At 34.2% G+C, this 21,464-nt stretch overlaps 2 protein-coding genes across 2 annotated transcripts; one reads left to right on the top strand and one right to left on the bottom strand.

Annotated features, from left to right (window-relative positions):
• Positions 1-5,488: 5,488 nt before the first annotated feature.
• Positions 5,489-7,743, bottom strand: Prim1 (DNA primase small subunit). The gene is made up of 6 exons (XM_089866412.1): positions 7,503-7,743; positions 7,237-7,394; positions 6,563-7,168; positions 6,299-6,489; positions 5,999-6,165; positions 5,489-5,598 (listed from the first exon to the last, which is right to left on the bottom strand). The coding sequence occupies exons 1-6, from the start codon at positions 7,609-7,611 to the stop codon at positions 5,579-5,581; spliced, it is 1,251 nt and encodes a 416-aa protein (XP_089722538.1). The 5' UTR covers positions 7,612-7,743; the 3' UTR covers positions 5,489-5,578.
• Positions 7,744-8,174: 431 nt separating this feature from the next.
• Positions 8,175-19,608, top strand: LOC149702555 (uncharacterized). The gene is made up of 11 exons (XM_089867131.1): positions 8,175-8,554; positions 9,186-9,303; positions 10,669-10,792; positions 15,509-15,712; positions 16,883-16,951; positions 17,039-17,242; positions 17,307-17,369; positions 17,439-17,705; positions 17,861-17,923; positions 17,996-18,265; positions 19,468-19,608. Exons 1-11 carry the CDS (start codon positions 8,497-8,499, stop codon positions 19,606-19,608), a joined length of 1,581 nt encoding a protein of 526 aa, XP_089723257.1. The 5' UTR covers positions 8,175-8,496.
• The last annotated feature ends 1,856 nt before the right edge of the window (positions 19,609-21,464 follow it).

Below are 21,464 nucleotides of genomic sequence, written 5' to 3'. Positions count from 1 at the left end.
GAACAGTGTTTCAGAAAAAAATATTTTAACCAATAAATAAAAAAAGTTAAGTTTCATGGACAAATAAAAAAGAAAAAAAAAATGCTGGCCCCCGTCATTGGTAAAAATTAAGTAGATTAACACAAAAACTTAAACCATCAATCATTATTTCAAGGTCATATTAGAGAGCACACACGTATTTCATAACATAGTGTACACCTACATTAGTTCTAAATATTTTGGTTTTATCTACTTTGCACTTTGCAGTGGGTAATAAAGTACTTGGGCCACTCTCCTTGATTCTAAGCCGATTCTAGAAGAGGTGGATTAATTTTCCAATGTTTTTTTCATACCGTATTTAAGTAACTGATAAAGTTAATCAGCCTCTTAACGGGAGACAAGATTAAATTATAAAGAAAAGAACTGATCAGGTATCAGAAGAAAAAAAAACGTGCCTGATAAAAATTTCATATTTTTTTTTTGTTTGGTTCTTAGAGGAGACATTCGAATACAATACAATAGATATTGGTTCAATTTAAGATAATATTATGACTAAACCTACAGATAATTTTAATATATACTATAAAATTCACGTGAGCCTCAGGTTCTTTTTTCTTTTGTAAATTTTTTCAATATCCATAACATGACTTTTTCAAGACAGTTTTAAAAATATAGATTTCATTATCCCTTTAAGGGGGCGTTTACAAAGTTGTATAAGAGAACGAAATCAACACATACTTCCTGGATCTAAATACGATAATTTAGAAGAAAAAAAAAAACACACATCACATCGTAGATACATTTCCTTATAAGATGTTTATTTTTCCGTCTATGAAGCCTAAATTTAACCATCTCAAGCAACTTTTACTTTCAAAAGTGTTAAATAGCAGTTTGACTTGTTATATAAAGACCAATTAGGGATGTGCGAATAATTTAGAACTCTTTTAATTAAAGATTAATTGATCGCCTTTTACAATCGTTTAAACCAAAAAGTCAAGTAAAATTGTAACATTTGGTAAAATATTGTCATATGAAGGAAATTTATTCGATGATTGGTTTTAATCGATTAATCAGAAGAACTGAATAATTTATTATTAAAAAAAAAAGGTTTAATTCAAGATCTAGTTTAATTAATTTAATACGATAACCTATTTAAATTTTCGTATATTATTAATCGACTTTTGTGGTGATTAATAGTTAATAAAAAATTATATTCAAAATTTGGAATAATACAAACAAATTTTAATTGAATACAGACACATAATTAAAAAAATTATATCGCACACCCTTTTTACTTATCATCATGTATCGAATTAATTTCACCGCAAAAAACCAAAAATAAGATCGACGTCATAAAATTTGAATGAATTTGCAGATCATTTGCCGACGAGTTGGGAGGTGTAGGGTTATAGGGGGATTGAAAGGAGAGCTAAATTTTAAAGATCATAGGAGCTTTGATAGGATGTGTGGCATATTGAACGCGTTAAAATTAATAAGGATGTGCGTAGGTTCGCTTTTATATATATGCCCAATACCATCACGTAATAATAACATTATCGAATTTCTTTTTAAGTCTAAAGTTACACACTCTCAAAAGAGACAAGGACTATACAGGGTGTTTCTGATTATGAGTCGAAAATTTCTAGAAAACTTCTATTTATGAAATTTTGCCACAAGGGACACTGTTTTCGAGTTATGATTGGAAGGAGTGTTTTAGGGATGACCCCTTAATTAGTTAAATTAGACATCATTGTATTAATCAGTTTCTTAATTAAATTTAAGGGGTCATCCCTAAAATACTTTGACCAATCTTAACTCGAAAACAGAAATTTTCGACTCAAAATCGATTTGCCATTGAACATCCCCCTTAATTTATGGTATGCAGACTTATCAGAAACACCCTGTATTTATAGCTCGACTTGACTTGACTCAAGGCCTAATTTAAACCAAAAATAAAGAAGAAGAAAAAAAATCGGAAGAGATGTAATGTATCAAGACAACCCTTTGACTTGTAGTCCCCTATATGACATTGACAAGTTAGTGACCGTCTATGGGGAATTAAGCTTCATTTCTCGACAGTTGTGTAATATTACCTAAAATATTTAGTATCTATCATACGATAAACTTGTCTTGTGTGATATCTTTAAATGATTTTTTTATATAAAGGGTTTTCAAAAAGGGTAAATTATAGGTCCGAAGTACACCCTGTATATTTTTATATTAGCTTCTTCTATACGAAGTTTAACTAGTTTTGTCTTAAATTCAAATCCTGTTTATTTTATGACTTTAAATTCAAACGGGACGTAATTAGCTAAATTATAATTATACACCAGTAATTGCGCTTAGCAATTTTTAATTTATTTTCCCATCCTAATTAACCTGGAAGATAGGTCTCTATATAATTAATAATTAAAATGGAATACAGGGTGTTATTGATAAGTATATCATAAATATATAAAGTTACATTTCATTTTCCACTCAAAATTGATTTCCCAAAGAACATCCCCCTTAATTTATGGTATGTAGACTTATCAGAAACATCCTGTACACCTTAAAACAGTCTAACAACCAAGATAAGATAAAGAGACAGACCATTATAGTCGACAAACGTCAACGGTCAGAATCTCTCTTCCTTACATTTGTCAAAACTGTTGTCCAAAAAAAGATGATTATATTACTGTACTTTCTCTCTAAGTTGATCTCACACTTAACTTAAGAAACCGGTAAATATAATAATTACCAAGTAAAAATTTCGGGGGAAAAAGAACAAGATAAAAAAAAGCGAAAAAATATTAATTTTTAGAAGAATCGGGGTTGGTTAGTTGGCAAACCTGCTTTCGAGACAACTCTATGACGTCAATGGGTTGACCTTCCGAGGGCAAAGAAAAAAGTTAAAAACAAATTCCTAACACTTATAAATCCGAGATAGAACTTGTTTCAAGACGAGAAGTAAATATTAATGTTGAACGATTTAGTGGTTAAATATAGAATTAAATTTATGGGAAATCATTTACTTTCGCATTAAAATTGTTCCTTAAACCATTCAAATACCAAATTTAACCACAATTGACGTCAGCAGCAATAAAATACATTTCTTCGACTTGGAATCTTAAAAAGGCTATAGACCCCGTACTAATATCTGCTTGAAGGTAAGGGGAAGGACTTAAACTTTGATAAAACGTTAGCTCCATCTTCCTCGCGTTTCATTGGCTATTCAGGTCGACCCTAGGTCTACTCGTTCAGAAATAATTCGGGTTAAACGCTCATATGTATGACGTCGCTAAGTACCTCAAGTTCAAATTTAATGCAATATGCATGACGTCAGGGGTGACGGTTTACTCCCCCTTTAATTCAAGCAGAAAGGCACAGAAAATTACAGTCTGTTAAATATTCCAAGTGGAAGAAATCTATGCATTCCTGACGTCATAAGATATTTGTCGATATACTAAATTTATGGACTATATAGTATAATTGTTCATTTTCCAAAACAAACAAACAAAAATTTAATATTTAAAGTAAAAGTCAGATAGAATCAGAAACTAAAATCCCCTTAAATTAAAATCAAAAAATACACAAGAGAAGAATTTTTATTTAAAGATATTTCTATAGAGAAGATAAATATCTTATGAAATTGGGCTTTGTGTATTACGGAGATTTTAATCTATTTTGTTACTTAAATAAACAAAAGACGACTTGTATTTTGTCCCCAACGGAATGATGACGGATTATCTGTTTCTGTTAGTTTAATATCGTACCATTCCCGCAAGTAATGACATTTTAAAGGGATAGTCGTGAGTTTAGATTCAACACGGTTTTTGGTAGAAAATTTTCTCAAAACAAAGGACAGTGGAGTGGTACTGAAAAGGGAGGAGCTACGGGGACCGTGGGACGTGACGTCAATATTGGTAGCCTAAATTGAGACGACTTCCAATATGGTCGCCAAAACCGAGGTAAGAGATAGGAAGGAGGGTGTGACGTCACGAGAAAGTTCGTAGTAGCAGACTATATAAAACAAGAAACGCTTTCTTTTTGTACAACACTCTATTCAAAAACCAGATGTTTAAAAGGCTCTTTTGCCACTATCCATTTAAATAATCCATGAGTCATTTAGTCTGAGAAAAACAAAGCATTCTATCGGATTACTCAGGCGAAACTTATTGCCTTTTTATCAAGAAATCGTGTAGAAGATTTAAAGATTATGACAAAGTTATTTTACTGGATTTGGCAGCGTTTATATTTTGACAATATAAGTGTTTATGGGAATTTAACCTAAGTGCTACTACTCGCGGCTTATAAAATAACCATTACAATTAGGTTCCCTCAACCTGTGATGGTACTAAGACACGACGACCAATATTAATGAACTTCATTGACGTCATCGTATGATTTAATATATTATTACGAGAACCCATATAGGTACTGAGAAGATTCAACTATAGTGGCGTGCACACCGTGATCTAAAACTGTACTTTTCCCCACAATTCCCGGTAAGGATATAATGACCTTGGGCAAAAGTATGACGAGATGGAAATTCATACGTTCTCGGGACTTAAATGGGTTCTTGTTAATACCGGTCATGCCAGGTAATCTTTACAAAAATTGATTATTTGGCGCCAAAAAGTAAGCCAAAAAAATTTATTTAAATTAATGGTAAATTTCATTTTGGGTACCCCGCAGTTGAAAAGAAGTAAAACCACATTGTTACATACCTGATCTGATGTATCCCAAATTAATGATAATAAAAACCTTGGAAAAATAGCTAGACCCGGATTAAAATTATTATTTTACAGTCCCTATGGTTAATTATTAAGTTTACTATTTCCAACGATGTGTGAACTCTGACCTTAGATTATTTGGTGACGCGTTAAGCCTGATATAACAGGTCAAGTTTAAGAACTTAACCCTAAAGATTATTACAATATGAATTTTACAGTTACCATAGTTAATTATTAAGTTTACTATTTCCAACGAAGTGTGACCTCTGACCTTAGATTACCGGACAACGCGTTAAGCCTGATATAACAGGTCAAGTTTAAGAAATTAACCCAAAAGATCACAAAATATGAATTTTACAGTTACCATACTTAATTATTAAATTAACTATTTCCAACGATGTGTGACCTCTGACCTTAGATTACCGGACGACGCGTTAAGCCTGATATAACAGGTAAAGGTTATGAACTTAACCCAAAAGATTACAATATGAACTTTATAGTTCCCATGGTTAATTATTAAGTTAGTATTTCTAACGATGTGTGAACTCTGACCTTAGATTATAGGATGACGCGTTAAACCTGATATAACAGGTAAAGTTTATGAACTCGACCCATAAGATTTCAATAAAAATTAACTAGAACCAATGTATAATATTTTACAGTCCCCTTGGTTAAATATTCCCAAATTTGTGTGACCTCTGACCTTTGATTATTGGTTAAAGGGTTAAGAATAAAAATAATTGGTAAAGCTTATGGATTAGACCCCATAAGATGTGAAATAATTTGATATGCTTATAAATAATCGCATTTAATATAGAAAGAAAAACGACAAAATAATAAAATCATAAAAATATCAAACCAAGAAACAGGTGGCCTTAAGAATTTTAGAATTCCATAGACATGTCTGTAAAAACAAACAAAAACCATGTTTTTGTAATGGTTGTCTACGGAAATTAGGCCTAAAAATTCCCGGTTAGAAGCAACCGACCATAAATAAAAGATTAATTATAAATATTAATAAAGTTTTCCCGCCTAATTTGAAAAAAAATATTCTTAAACACAATTCGCGCCAATTTTTAAAAAAATATATGAAAACATTGCACCGGTGGCGCCATCTTCCTAATAAAGTTAGACTTACACGGTTTCCCGCCTTATTTGAATCTTTCGCGCCAATTTATAAAGCATAAAGCGAAAAATTGCAGCGGTGGCGCCATCTTCATTTTTAAGTTTGAAACTTATTATACGCGCCAAATTTAAAACCCAGCGAACATGCTTAATTAAAAATTATGAAAACTGTTAATTACCTTTTTGTTCCTGCAACTTTTCTTTCCACGAGCATTCCAGCTTGTTCAGAAACTCCTGGAAAACTTTATACACCGATTTCAAGCTAGTTTTTTGGTAATCTTTCACATTGGATGAATCCTCCGATGAGTGCTCCTTATCATAAGCATCTGCTTCCACAAACAGTTCACTAAAATGAATAAAAATAATTAAAATTAAATTAAATGACAGCATTTAAGTTGAAATAAAATATGTTTGAGTGCTTAAGAAATTAAGCTGAAAAATTTGAACAGCTTTTGGTTGAAACTTTAAACAATATTTACCTGACTTTGACAACATTTGTTGGATCCAAATCGTCAACTAATTTTGGATCAAATGGTATTGCAATTTGACCAGTTTTGGGATGAACACAAAATGGTCCTTTAAGAAGATGATTGATTCCTTTTGTGACATTTATATCCAAACGTGGGAAACAGTACTGTATTTTAATTTCCTCTAACGGATGTGGAAAGGTCTAAAAGAAATCCAATAAATTCAATAAAGTGACTTTAATTAAACTTAAAATAATTAAAGTCTGTATTGCATACTTGTTTTGCATTTGTTGTCGAAGCCACGCATCTTTCCAGCATCTCCCATCTCTTGACACTGTTATTCGGACACTTTAACAACTGGGCCAAGGCATCTTCTTGAGCCTTGGCATTATCTTCAAAGGCCAGTTTGCAAATATTGATACACTGTTCTTTCGTCTCTAGAATATTTTGATCCTCCAGCATGACTTTGGTAAAGTATTCGTCAATTACGTTTAGGCTCCGTGTAATCCACGGTTTCAATTCCGCACATTTTTTAGTAAGATGGACCTTCTTCTGTTGGTACGCTCCTCCCTTGACCAAAGATAGGTAGCCAATAATGGCTGATCTGGCTTTAGAAGATAATTTTCGCGCCTCAGCGTCGCAAATCCAGCAATGAATCCCTCTTCTTCCAGAGAAAACCCATAAAAGTTGTTCGTAACCAAAATCTTCCCGGAACGAAACGTCTAATATTTTGACAGCCATTGCCATAAGGGGCCAACAAAGTTTGCAAATATCTCCGCCACTACAACACGTTCTAATATCGTCGTAATCCGTTATGTCAATATCTATAACTACTTCTTTTTCAACAGCTTCAAAGATATCGAGATGACGATTGCCTTTTGGCTAAAAATTGTTTAATTTCTTAGCTCTAAATAAAACTAGTTGGTTAAAAGGTGTAAATTATTACTTACAGCGCAACTATAAACCGCTCCAATGTCAATTTTATGTGGGATTGTATTCTTTATCTCTGTTTCCATTTCTTTTTCATTGTTAAATGACATGTAACGAATATAAACATCATCTTTCAATGTGAAGGAAAACTCTCGTTTTGAAAAGTAACTCTTGTCAACTGTAATTAAACGCAAAAAAATATGTAAATACAACGCTATTTAAGTTAATTACCGAAAATAAATATTATTATTATTATTATTTTAATGAAAATTACGTTGTGTCTCACCATTTCCATAACTAAGCCATTTGTAATATTGATTAAATGGGAAAAAACGGCTGTAATAAATTGGGAGAATGTTTTCCAGATCTTGGGGGTCATATTTGTCGGATGACATATTTAAAAATGGTTAAATTAACTTTCCTTATTATTAATAAACAATTTATAACCTTTAAAACCTTCGAGAAGAAACGTAAACACAAGACGTATCACAACTATTTTCGCCCGCCAAAAACTTAGGCTTAGTGGAACTCATGAGCCGTCCAATAGATGGCGAGAAGAGCTCGACCGAGAGGCGGGAAATAATAATTTTAAAGGGAAGGTGAAACGAACACGAATTTTGGATTTTTTTTTGGAAAAGTTTATTTTTAAGTAAAGCTATCGAATATAATATTTAACTGCATACGATTAAATTTACTAAGCCTAATGTATATGCATGTGCGTAAATAAAATAGATTGAAAACTAGACATTAATGCCTAGAACTAGTTTTTCTGCATAAGAACTGGAGAAATAATTGCTAAAAGCTAATCGAGCTTAATTATATTGCATCAAGTGCAAATAATTATGGTTTTGGTTAAAGTACGGATAAAAATATGCAAAAACCATTAAACAATTAGACCTAAACCTATTTGAAAACGTTGGCAGGATTCTATTATCTAAAAATTTGCCGAAAATAAACTTGTAATCCAAATTATCAGAGCTGCAAAATTTAACTCGAAGGTCTTTTTAAGTGCACGTCATAAGATTAATCCTAATCCATCATATGGTCAATTCTCATGAAAAAGGAACCAATTAAACACGAGGAACTGATAGACAATAATCCCAATAAAACGCGATAAATTTTATTAAGATAAAAACAAAGTAATTGGACCACTATAAAAGAAAAAAATCCCACCATTCCCAAACACTCTTGATTCTAATTAGAATTAAGGATCAGGTAAAATTAATTTCCCATTTAACGAAACAATTAAAATTAGTTACTTAAACCTTTTCTCTCACAGGATGAAGGTTCTAGCTTTACTTTTTGTGATTGGCTGCGCCTCGGCGTCGTTTTACGACGGTAAGAGATTAAAAATTAAAATACTCAAATAGTTTTCTTAACTAGTTTTAACCCTTAAAATTAACTAATTAATTTATTATTAGACGCCCATTAGTTACGATTAATATGATAAGGAAATTATACAACTATACTCTTTGAGGGGCTTGGAAGCGACTAAAAATGTGAAAAGAAAACTGAGTTTTTTTCCAATTATAAATTGGTTCTTTCCAAGCCGCTCAAACACTATCGAATATAAAGCAAACTAATATGGTCTACGCTAAAGATTTAATCAAATGCTTATGAAGTTGATGGAATACCTTACTCAATATTAAGGATAAAACACGTGGAAAAATCTGGGCTTATCATTGAAAGGAGTAGATTTTAATATAGGAAAAACATGTTATTTAATAGAGGATTTACCCCTTTCAAGGCTGCGTTCTCATATATAAATATATTGGAAAGGTTGACTTAGGATCAACCTCTATATATATAACACCATAAACTAATAAATGCGCCTGATAAGTTAATGCCTCCGTGCTGTATCTACCTACATCTTAAGGGCGTTTAAGAAACTATTTGTACCGCCTTGGTTAACTTATTGATCTATTATTAACTTATGATAATATTTCCTTTCTACTCTGATACATCTTAGCTTTGGATCACGCGTCCGATGAAGTTGTCGCGGACTTCCTGTTGGGCATGGATTTTGCCCCCTCTCTTCAGGAAGCTGTCGGAGGATTAGGATACAGTAACAACGAAGAACTCTACGCGTAAGTTACCATCACTCTTACATGACGTCTACGTACTGACAAGTCGCTAGAGACTATAGTCGCGTATTTGTTACCTATAAGAGTGACTGACCAAGTCACCAAGGCCAGGAAAACCTTAGATATATCTTACCTATAGCTATAATGGGTCATGGGGTAGGGTTGGGTGATGCTAAGGGCGCGAAAAGATACTTGTAAATCGTAGTATTTAAAAGTTAAAGCAAATTAAATATTCAAAGGACTTCCTTGAAGAAAAAAATTAAGGTTAAAACCTCTCCGGACATGAAGTGTATATCAAACTGAGAACATCTTATAGCTTTTATTCGGATTTGATGATGAAACAGAACAAACCCTGGGCGATCTCAGCGCAGTTCGACTGAATTCGCTATTAGTATACAATACGAGATCTAACAGTCTATAGAACTCTCACCTAAATTAATTACACCAAAGTTTTAATCTAGGAAGGTTGTGTCTCGGGCATCTTAAACACCTTGGCATATGCTAATATGTACCTCGACATTAAAATAAATTAGAAGCACTTTTTTTCTCAAGGATGACCCCCTTTAACCTGGCTTGCAAGCTGCTACGTGCCTGTCAAGGCAAATTTTAGCAATTTTTTCCCACGTGTCGTGTCGCTTTTAGACCGGCCGGGTTAATTAGGAGTTGAAGAGCTTGCTTCAAGATTTGCCAGGCCTATTTAGAATTTCTCTCAAAACCTTTTTGGGGTCTAATCACCACGTACGACGTTTTTAATTCTATCCTCGTTAACCCTTGGGTCTTAGAGAAACTTTTCTCAAGTGAAATTTTATGTTTAAATCCCGTATTACCTGTCACTAAGCTCAAAGTATAAAGCTGTAGTATACGCCTACGAATGTTTCTGACCAGCAGAAAATGGGAATATAAATTTCGACAAGTGCCAATTAAGAAAATATTACTTTCTTCAAAAGGTTTTCATTTTTAATTACGGTGCAGTCAAAAGCACAACGGATGATGGAAAAATTTTAATTACAGATAACCCCCGTGTTGTGTTGATTAATTTGGGCTAAAATAATTAAGGATAACAAAAGTTTTTTGGGGATAATTTGAAAAAAAATCTATTCAAAGAAAATTACTGATAATGTTTTGTTTACGGTTTCTCTATAATGAGGTAAAAATTACGTAGATCCCTTAATTAAAATAAAAGGAACAAAAAAACTAATTTCAATTCTTAAAATTAATCAAAATTAATTGATTCCGAGCAGTATTACAATTGGAAATTACACGAGGTCCTTGAAGGGAAAATCCAAAAAAGAAAAATGAAAAGAATTCTCTTTTCATTTTTAGTAAAAAAAAAAATTATTTTCAATTAGGTGATTGTTTCAATTACAGACTCGAAGAGGACATTAAAACCGAACTAGGCAAAACATTGAGGGAAAGTTTAGATGAGGTTCTAAACCGAATCAGAGAACGCGTTGAAAAGGGAAAAGAAGTCGGCCGTGAACTCGTCGAAAAGGTCAGTAACTAACCATGCGCTAAGAAAGTCTAGAAAATAATTAGACTCCTCGATAACTAAACTACCACCCAATCAATCAATTAATAACACCTTCCCATCTCTCCATCGAGATTCTCAATAAAACTAAAAGTACTCCATTTAAACACCTTAAAAGCTCTCAGTTCACAGAGTGAACTGGTATTTGTACGATGTTCTTTCGACTATAACAATAGAATTATAAACAACAAAAAAGGGATAAGACTCTGACAGTTTCGAACAAAGTAACGAGGGCAAAAGACAAACAAAAAATTCCAGAAGAATTTTTACAGTCTTCTCTCTCGACGTGATTTTTTTCTCAGCTAGCTGGATTATTTCTTAAGGATGGATATAAAGGTTTTAAAAACTTATTTCTTAAGCTACACTGCCCCAAATTTTCACTTAAAAGAAGTGGAATATTAAGGGTTATGTTGAAGTAATTACATCCGTACCTTAAAAAGGGAAAGGTCATAAAACATAACATTAAACCTTAAGGGCCTTTTTCTAAATATAAAAGGAATGAAATATTAAAAAATTAAAATAAATTAAAATTAGCATTTAATTAGTCCTTAAAATAATCAAGGACTACTGCGCCATCCACCTTTGGTTTAGTGGCGTCTGCTAGCCCGAACCTCTTACCCCTTACCTCTCTCAGCCTGTGAGAATTCAACCAACTCTGTTACTCTCGTAGGGGTAACAGCTAGACGCCACTAAACCAAAGGCGGCACGGGTCCTCGTTTTTAAGACTAATTATATGCTAATTATTTTGTAATAAGAGATAATTTAGTTCTTTTCAATATTTAATTATTTTTATATTTAAAATAATGCCGCATAGCAACTAAAGTTTTCACTATAAAGTAGCCTATACAAAAGCGTACGTAAACTTTTAAAAAATATATATATTTTAGTCCATGATACGCCTGGAGAAGCAAAAATAGAAGCTTAACCCCTTGGAATTTTTTAAAAGAATTTGATTTATTAGGGGTTTAGGACCTTCAGTACCTAACTCAGCCCCTTCTTACTCAACAAGGATATACGGAAGTCCCTCCTAAACAAGGCAGTAGAGCCTTGGATCCCCTTAGATCCCCAAAACGGCTTAGGAATGCCGGCAAGAATTTCGCGTGAAAGAATAAACTACACACACAACAAAAAAATATTAAAATAATAATAGGGGAATATTCCGAGATATTTTCAGGCCAACGGAGAAGATTATCTCTTTACGCCTCGACTAAGAACTATTTATCAAACGTTTAAGTAAAAGAATGCATCTATAAGGAAGAATGCCCGAGGTTTTATCCAACATACTTCTGCCAAGGCTTAAGAAGCTTCAGGATAAAAGTATTGATTATTTTTAACTACAATAAGGTGTTGATAGTTTTAAAAAAATAACACGGTTAAGTTAGTTTATTTAGATAAATTCAGCCTAAAGACTGGCGTTTCCTATAACCATTGCTGTAAGGCAGGTGAAACATTTCTACAGGGGCTACGGGGAAATACATTACTACTTTTCCCCTATAAGACGGCTTCCCCGAATAGACTTACAGATTGGATCTTAAGAGCTAGAATTAAAGTTAGGAGTTCTAGTACTGTTTCTATAGAATATTTAAGCTTATAGTCCCTATAAAATTAGACGTTTCTTCTTTTGTCCACAAGTCTAATAAGGAATTAATATAGTTACTAGGAATAAATGTGTAGCCTTTTTCAATCGACGTATCTATGCATATTTTAATAAATCATTATGTTATGAAAACTTTTACCTCGCGAATTTATAATCTATCTCGCTGCCTGTTGCATCTTGCGCACCCAATAGGAACTCGCGTTGCTACTAACCAATGAAACTACAGTTAAAAAGACGCTATCAGAATTATAAGGCGCAATTAACGGATAGTAAATTCTCAAGCCCGGCCCACAAAACCCGAATAGAAATTAACATGGGAGATAACTGGGGCTCAATGTTTCCAATTATCTATATGCATTCCTAGTAAAATTTCACCCCAAACTTAGTCCAACCTCAATAGGTTTACAAAGTCGATAAAAACCAAAGAGGGTTGCACGCGATTAAGACGGTAACACGCGAATTCTACAAATCAAACACATTCTGCCCACGTCATCAAATTCAATAGAATAAGGGCCATACTCCGTGACATTCAAACTATTACACTACAACCCTTTTTCCGCCATTAGCTTCTAGCGCGGATAAGACATCCCCCTTTCTAGAACAATCCTATCCACACAATAGCAGAGAAAAGATTCACGCAAAAAATAAAAGTCCTCCACGCTAGGAGCACAAAGAGAAATAGGCGACCATTTTCGCTGCTCCCTTGGTACTTGATTTTTTGTCTTCCAAGATTTCTTTTCTTTTTATATATATGGTGTAGATAATAATAGTAGTAGGTTATCGTAGTGGCTATCGACTAACCCTTAACTTGGAGCTTCAATCTTCCCTCAATCTAACGGCTTCTATTTTCTGAATTCATGGGGAATTGGAGGAAAGTCTATCTGGGCAAAGGACTAGTTGTCCAAGAATTTATGACCTTCTTTTGTACAATCCATCATCTAAGGAATTTTTTCCGCTATTTTTGTAAGGCATTGTACTTACATAAGAAAAAAATATGAGTGAATGTAGTGGATTTTACTTTGATATTACAAAAGCCGTTAAAACATGTACAGGGTGTTTCTGATAAGTCTGCTGGTATAAATTAAGGGAGATTATGTTCTTTGGGAAATCAATTTTGACTATAGAAAATGTAACTTCTGTCTATCTCCATTTTGTTTTCCACAAGGGACACTGTTTTCAAGTTATGATTTGATGAGTGTTTTAGGGGTGACCTCTTAATTAAATTTAAGGGGTCAGCCGTAAAATACTTTGACCAATCTTAACTTGGAAATTTACGATCCTAACATCGATTTATTTTAGACATTAAATAGACGTAGATATTCTAAAACTAACACCTAAAAATCGAGCCCCTGTTCTAATTACATTTTGGTATAACGACCTTTCTGTAATTAACAATAATCTCCAGAGTTTATCATCGAATATTATAGGAAATTTGATAATTCTCCTTTCAATATTATTCGACCAGAAGAGCTATAGAAATTTATCTCAATTTTGTGCTGTTTGGGCTTTCATTTAGTATGAAGGCGCGAAGGGATTAACGAAGAGAGTTCGTATTTCGATTTTGGGTTTTCGCGGATAATTTAGTGTTTCCCCAAGTTCCCCCCCCCCAATCCAAAGGAGACCAAACCAAAGTGACGAAGCCATTTAAAGTAACACTTAAATGCTTCATTGTAAAAATCGCCAATGAACGTAAGAAAAGGGGTAGGCAACCCTCAGTATCGGGACATACACGGGGGTTGATACATTGCTATCCGTCTCTGCGCATGTACTCTCATGATACAAAGAGACTACAGCGCAGCCGCCAAAAAGAGAGAAGGAAGGCAAAGTTTTACCCCCGTGTCTTTCCCTCGTACGGTTTCGGTTCCGTTTTTACGATTGAAGTGTAGCTTATAAAATAACGTTTCGGATATGTTAGAGTCCCTTTAAGTTTATCGGTTGCATCTCCAGGCAAGCTATAAAATCCTCCAGAGCTTTGGCTAAAGCCTTAGCTAAACATTATCATCACTGCAGTAACTATTTAAGTTACTGAAACTACAGTAACGACTTTAGCTATACGATTTCCAATTTTGTGTCGTTGGGGAATTGGGTGATTTCTCTGCATTATCCAACGATTTTCGCTACTAAACAATCAATACATAATCAATTCCTGCACTATTTTCAAATACGTTAAAATTTAGAGTGTTGTAAAATTTCCCATTCAAATGTTTGAACCTCGTCCTGCAATGAAGCCAGCCAAATTACTATAAATTTCAAAACAGGTGTTGTGAGTTGTGACCAAAGTAAAATTGGGTAAACACCCATTACGCAATAAACGTCATCAAAACCTAGCTAGTTCATCCCAATATAAATATGCATTAGTAATATACTAACAGTGTATGTAATAATATTCGTAATGTTTTGCCTTACACGCATTGTAAACTCAACTCAAAACAAAGAATAAATCTGAGAGGCAGAACGATTTCAAGCGTATAAGATATAAATCGTCATTTGGGAGTTAAACCATTCCGGAGGTTGAATAGAGAAGGAAAATTTTTACACCCAAAACGTGGTATCTTTTATATCTAAAATATGGAATTGTTACGACCTTTTGCCTCTTAATCCTGGATCGTTTACTGCCTTACAAAGTCAAAGCCCTATTAAGTTAAACGAACCATTTGAGACAAAGTACTGTACCACTGGAACAACCTTAGAAAAGGTGACATTAGTAGAGATATGTTATATTACCTCCAGTAAATATTAAATTTCAGTCTTAGAATGAACGTTTTTCGAGTGTAAATATCCCTTTTAAAATTGGAATTTTAGACCGTTCTTAAGTTGCGCGAAAGTGTAGAAAAAATAAAAGTAAAATAAGTCGAAGTTACAAAGCGAAAATTAATTCCTAAACCAAAAGGCTTCTCATTTTTTTCCCATATACATAGAGAAAACATTTCCTCAATTAACATAAGTTCATGGGATATGCGAGGATATGTTTGTCACTGGTTACTGAGAGCTTAGGTGAAACTTCATAGATTCTCGTGCAGAGGAGACGATGACTGAGTTTGATAACTTTGGATTAATATATAATTTGATTTCCTGCAATACAGGCCAAAGAAATCAGCGAAAAACTGAAAGAAGTTGGTCAAGAAGCCGGCAGCAAGGCCAAAGAACTTTTAGAGAAAATCAAAGAAAAGGCACGTGACTGGTTGAAAGAACTTTTGTCCAAAATTGGACTTGGAAAAAGAAGTTTGGTATCCGACTTACTGGAAACCCTCAGCGTACGCTCCGTCTTGCAAAGACTAGTCGAAAAGGTAAGGCGTGATAAAAATATCCGTTCTTCCTGACAATTGTTTTTACAATGGCCCTCACTCGAACTCGAGCCCACGCTCTTTTGACAACCGAGAGAGAGAGAGAGAGATCATAGGTATTTTTTTTGTACTTCATATTGACGCAAAGTGCAGGTAACGTAATAGGCCTCAACCTGAAGAGAACTTCAGAGTAATATATATAAAAGAAATGTAGGACACTTGTGGAAGATTTAGAATTCTGGATGTGATATTATTCAGATGCGTTTCAAAAAACTTAAGGGTTAACATTTGAGTAGTGTCCTATTTTCTCTTCAAGCGTATATATAGTTTTCATCATCTGAAAAGTGAAGTGTTTTGAATTTGATAGAACTCTTTGAAAGTACTTGATTCAATTTGTAGCTACAAAATGATGACAGAAAGTGAAGTCGTCACGAGAGCGTAGGCGACGTATGATTTGCATTCCCTCGAATTTGCGAGGTAAACATCACACCGCGCGTGAATAGCGTCGCTATGGCTGTGACGCGAGAAATGGCGGAATTTTTCAAACCCGTGCATTGATGTGTAGTAAGCTTAACTGTTACTTCCAGGACCTTTTCAATTGCTAATATGTCAAGTTGTTTTGCGAGTGTTATGGCAAGAAATGTTGTCAACTTCTTTCCAAGCTCCAATACCCAAGTTATAAATATAAATCTTATTACATTTATTTATGCTTCTTAGCTTTATAAGAGAAGCTTTTGAAAAGATCAGAAATCTTATATTCTATACGCAATAAGAATTCTTAATATTGCGTAGGCTAGCTTTAGAAATAATTGACTTAAAATGGTTGAAACGCGTCTAGCTCAAAGAAATCGTGAACAGCTCGCAAAATTCAATAACTAATTCAACTCAATACCACAAACTAAAGAGAAAATAGGTATATTGCAAAGCATTATTTAATAGATACCTTTTAGAAGTTTCAATTCGACTATTTAAAGTTATTTATTATTCGTGTTCCATAAAGAAGTTAAGAAATTCAGGAACGAGTTCCGTATATCAATATTTAAGTTTCCCTATATCAAGAAACTTGACTAAATGAATTAAAACAAATGAGCTAGCACCAAAGGGAAAATAGAAATTCTTGTAAGCGAAAATATTAATTCACTCCCTTTTCTAAAATTAATTTCGGTTTTCCAGATCTCTAACAAGTTGAATTTGGAGCAAATACGCGAATACGTCAAGAAATTCTTCGGAGAATTCAGCCAGGTAATTGAAGTGAACACCTCCTTTATTATAAGCTAGCTACCACTGTGGTCTAAGGTAATATCGACTGATCCTTTTTGATCCCATTAGCTCGGTCGCAAGCTTTTGGAAACTCTGAAACTCAGAGGAAAGGCGGCTATCAAGGACCTAATTTCCAACATCTTACCCCAAGAAGAACACTTGGATGAAAGCGATTACGTCTACGAACTTATTCCCGTCGAAGATGCCGTTGCCCCTCACATCCAAAAAAGATGGGTTGTCGTGGCTAGAGCCGCTTGCATGCTTATCAAATACGTAAGGATCACTACTTGACCTTTGCGCAACCTTTGAAGCACAACCCGCTTAAATCTATTTACAGATTGGTCTCGGATGGGGTAAGAACCAACTCCAAAATTGGATTGATAACAACGTTGAACCTGACGTAAGCCATCAGAACAAAAACTAAATAAGAATCGACCTTAACTACGTCACACTTTTTCAAATATGACAGTGGCGCAACAAGATGACCGTCGCTTTGAAGGTCGGTGTTCCAGTTTTGAAGAAATTGTTGGGTCGTTTCTGCTACGCTGCTCCCGAAGGACCAGTTGACTTCGAACTCGTCCCCGTCGAAGATGCTGTCGCCCCTCACATCCAGAAAAGATGGATTGTCATTGCTAAGGCCGCCTGCATGCTCGTCAAATACGTAAGAATGAGTTTGGACTCTTCAATACCTCGAGTCTATGGGTCCCGAAAGTTTTTAATGATAGATCAGGAATGTGTCAGTTTCACATGTTCAGTAACTTCAATTTGAAATATAAGGTCCAGGGCTGATAGTTAGTTCAAACAAAGGTCGAACGAAGTATAGGAACTCTAATTCAAAGATGCTACTAGCCATGACTCATATGAACCTAATTTATGACAATCGTTTTACAGATTGGTCTCGGATGGGGTAAGAACAAGCTCCAATCTTGGATTAACAATAATGTTGAAGACAAAGTAAGACAAAAGATACCTTCCAAGAGTTATATTCAAACAAATTGACGTAATCATTTTCTTAACACTATATAGTGGCGAGGCAAGTTGACCGCCGCTTTGAAGGTCAGTGTCCCAGCTTTGAAATTCTTGTTGGGTCGTTTCTGTTACGCCGCCGCTCCCTCTGGACCAGCTGACTACTCCTTGGCTCAATTATGGGAAAAAATCAAGGAATTCTTCCGTGGATTGGGATTGGAAGTTCAAGAGAGATTCTTCAACTTCGCCATGTGGGTGCGCGAAGCCGTTGGACAAGGAGTTCTTACCATGAAGGAGAAATTGGACAAGATCAAGGGAATCGCAAAAGAGGTAAGCAATAATAATACTAGGCCTTTGCATGATTCAAAAATGGGAAATAACAATCTGACAAAGTTTATCGCAAAAGAGGTAAGCAATAATAATACTAGGCCTTTGCATGGTTCAAAAATGGGAAATAACAATCTGACAAAGTTTGTCAGATCGATATTGCATTATATTTCCACGTGAAAAAATCTCCACGAAAGAAAATACTGCGAACATATTTAATAAATAACATTCATTTGAAAATAGCTCTAAGCCTATAGGCGAAATAAGAATCAAGTCCAGTCGTTCGGAAGAATTTAAAATAACTTTACGCTTTCTTAAACGAGCTTAAAGAACGGAAAATAAGATAGAAAAATAATCTAACGAAGGAAAAAAAGAGGGGGGGGGGAATAAGAAGGGTGGGTTTAAGTCGGATGAACTCAAACCAAAAATAATTTTTTTGAGTAAAAATAGTTTTTAAGTTTATATAGCTCAGATCTTGAAAAAAATAAAAAAGGAAAATTCAATTTTGAAATTTCAAATCACGTTCACAATTTATATTTTTTGGAGGGTATACGTGATGTGTTTATCATTCTTCGGATCACATCTCACGTACAGAATTCAGTGCGTGTGATGCTACACTTTACGCGCTACCATTCAGGTTAGACTATACTCTAGATTATTTCCACATATGCTACTTAATGAGATATAGTTCAACAATATTATAAAATTGACCTGGCTAGCTTTGCGTCCAGTTGCATCAATAAACGCCATCGTGTATAAGTTTACGGACGCTATATGGGCGTTAGAAATAGTCCCTTTGAACTTTAGTGAAAGACAATATAGAGGACAGAGTAAACGGCTCCCCAGAGATGGCAAAGAGTCAGGTGGGCAGACGACGTTTAGTTTCCTAGCCAAGTTACTTCAAGAAAGCAAAAAAATTGGAATTTTATCCCAATAGAATTTTCGTACCTCATTTCGAATGCCACGCGCGAATGATTCCGCCGCCCAAAAACTTCAATTTCCAATAAACGTCAAAGAAAATAGTGAAAACAAATTCCATACCCAACCCAAAACAGAACCAAACGGGTCCGTCACGCAAAATTACGTTTCAGGTCTATAAACAGTGAATGCGCTTCAAAAGAATAAAAATAACCTACACCTATTCGGACCATTGTCTAAGATGCCAGAGAATTTATATATAACCCATTTCAATTTTCCCAATATAGATTGTTGAAAACGCTAAAACCATGAGCAAGGAAACTGCCCGAGAGGCCTTGGAATTTTTGCAACCTTACAAAGAACAGTTGGGATCGCTTTTCGACGATGCCAAGGAAGCCATCAAGAGAGTTTTGGGTAGAGAATTCTAAATGGACTCTCTTTCTTTGCCCCAGAGATAGAAAGAGACGTTCCAAAATTATATTCCAAAATATGTCATTTTGAAAACTATCCATCAAAATATTTTTGAAACGATATTTTTTTAAATTTTTTAAATATAATATTAGATTATAAGCCTGTTAACCTTATAGGCCTGTACAATAAAAATAAACGTTAAATTAAAAGAAAAAGAAACGTTTATGCCATTCTTTGCGAAAATACGAATTCTTCATCATCTTGATTCAAAGATGAAAACATCTTCAAATCAATAACTTATTCGAGATTTTTCCCCAAAGCACGTTCTGATTGGCTAAGGCGATTTATCTATTAAAAATAACTCTCATTAAGATGAAATCCAAAACTGAACATATAAAACATTCCGTTGAATATTCCCAATTATAATTAAGAAAAATTGTTTCAGGAAAGATTTTAAATATATCTTCATTTGAAAATAAAATTACGCTAATTAGCATTTACCTTTTATCCCAAGAACAAATACTCTGTGGTACAATTTTAAAATTAACAGCCCTTTCTTTAAGAAATATTAAGAAACTACAACTAAAATTTAAAAATGAAGGCAATATTTTTATCTTAACGAATTACATAAATCTCTACTGCGCTGAAAATGGGGGGTGAAGTCACGTGTGCGAACAGTAGAGTGGTGTGGTTCGGCCATCCATCGGGAATTTAATGTTATTCAGAAATTATCATACATTAAGCCACCCAACAAGAACCTTCATTAATCATAATAAATATGAAGACAGGAGAGCTACTTAAGAATTCACTTCACCATACGTATTTGCATTAATACCGTGAATACGGTAAACTGTTCAGGGACGCGAGATAAGTTATCAATGACACTAGCTTTCACTTCATTAAACGGGATAACACGAAAATAGAGACTTATTCCCACTCCAAACATAACTCGAATACAGTGTCCCTTGTGCCAAACTCGGTCATAGAAGTTACAACATTTTCGACTCAAAATTGATTTCCCTAAGAACATCCCACTAAATTTATGGCACAGACTTATCAGAAACACCCTGTATAGCGAACAAGGTGAGTCATTTACAAAACGTCATAAACTCCATTATATGGAATTGAGACAAATAGGAACACTCTGTTTCCAAATCCCAAAATGAAAAATATTTAAAGAATTTCCTTAGAAAAATAACAAAGATTGTATAAGTTTATGGAAACTTGGAAAATCCGCTCGAGTTGGAAACGAAACATTTATATTCCAAAATCTCTCTTCCAAAATGAAATTGGTTCAAGAGGGAAGAAGCGAACCAATTTCGAGGCAAGTGCTACGTAGCCTTATATAAGAAAGACAAAAGAATTCATACAAATCTAACCAAGAATTTATTTATGTTACTAAGAACAAGTAAAAACCTAAGATTCTTAAAGGCATCGTAGCATTCTTTGCCTAGATAAGTTGAGATTAAGGCCGTATGTAGTCTTGGATAAAAATTTAATATTGAAATAAAGTGCACGTTTTACAATTCAGACGAATTTTCGCTACAAAGTATGCGAGGATGGTACCCGAGGCTAAAGCTACACACTCACTTATTCTCAGTAACGTGAATAAATTCTTTATGCATAATTTTCAGACTAGGAGGATTTATACCAATTACACTAGGAAGCCACGCTACTTTGCAGTATACATTTACAAAGTGCAATACCAAGTAGCCTCCCCTCCAGGTGTAAATGGTATCACCCCTATAGTCTAAAAACTATGTATAGGTAAAAAATATGGAATTTTTTGACGACTTAGATCGTGTATAGGAGTATAAAATGCAAATCCGGTGCGGATAGGGTTTTTTCTTTTCTTTTCTTCTAAAACATGAAA

This window comes from Phalangium opilio, unplaced genomic scaffold (genome assembly GCF_054372755.1).
Source record: "Phalangium opilio isolate 3A_F unplaced genomic scaffold, DU_Popi_V2 ptg000017l_1, whole genome shotgun sequence".
NCBI classification, from domain to species: domain Eukaryota; kingdom Metazoa; phylum Arthropoda; class Arachnida; order Opiliones; family Phalangiidae; genus Phalangium; species Phalangium opilio.
The sequence above is the reverse complement of the archived record's forward strand: the minus strand, read 5'-3'. Positions and strand labels throughout refer to the sequence as shown.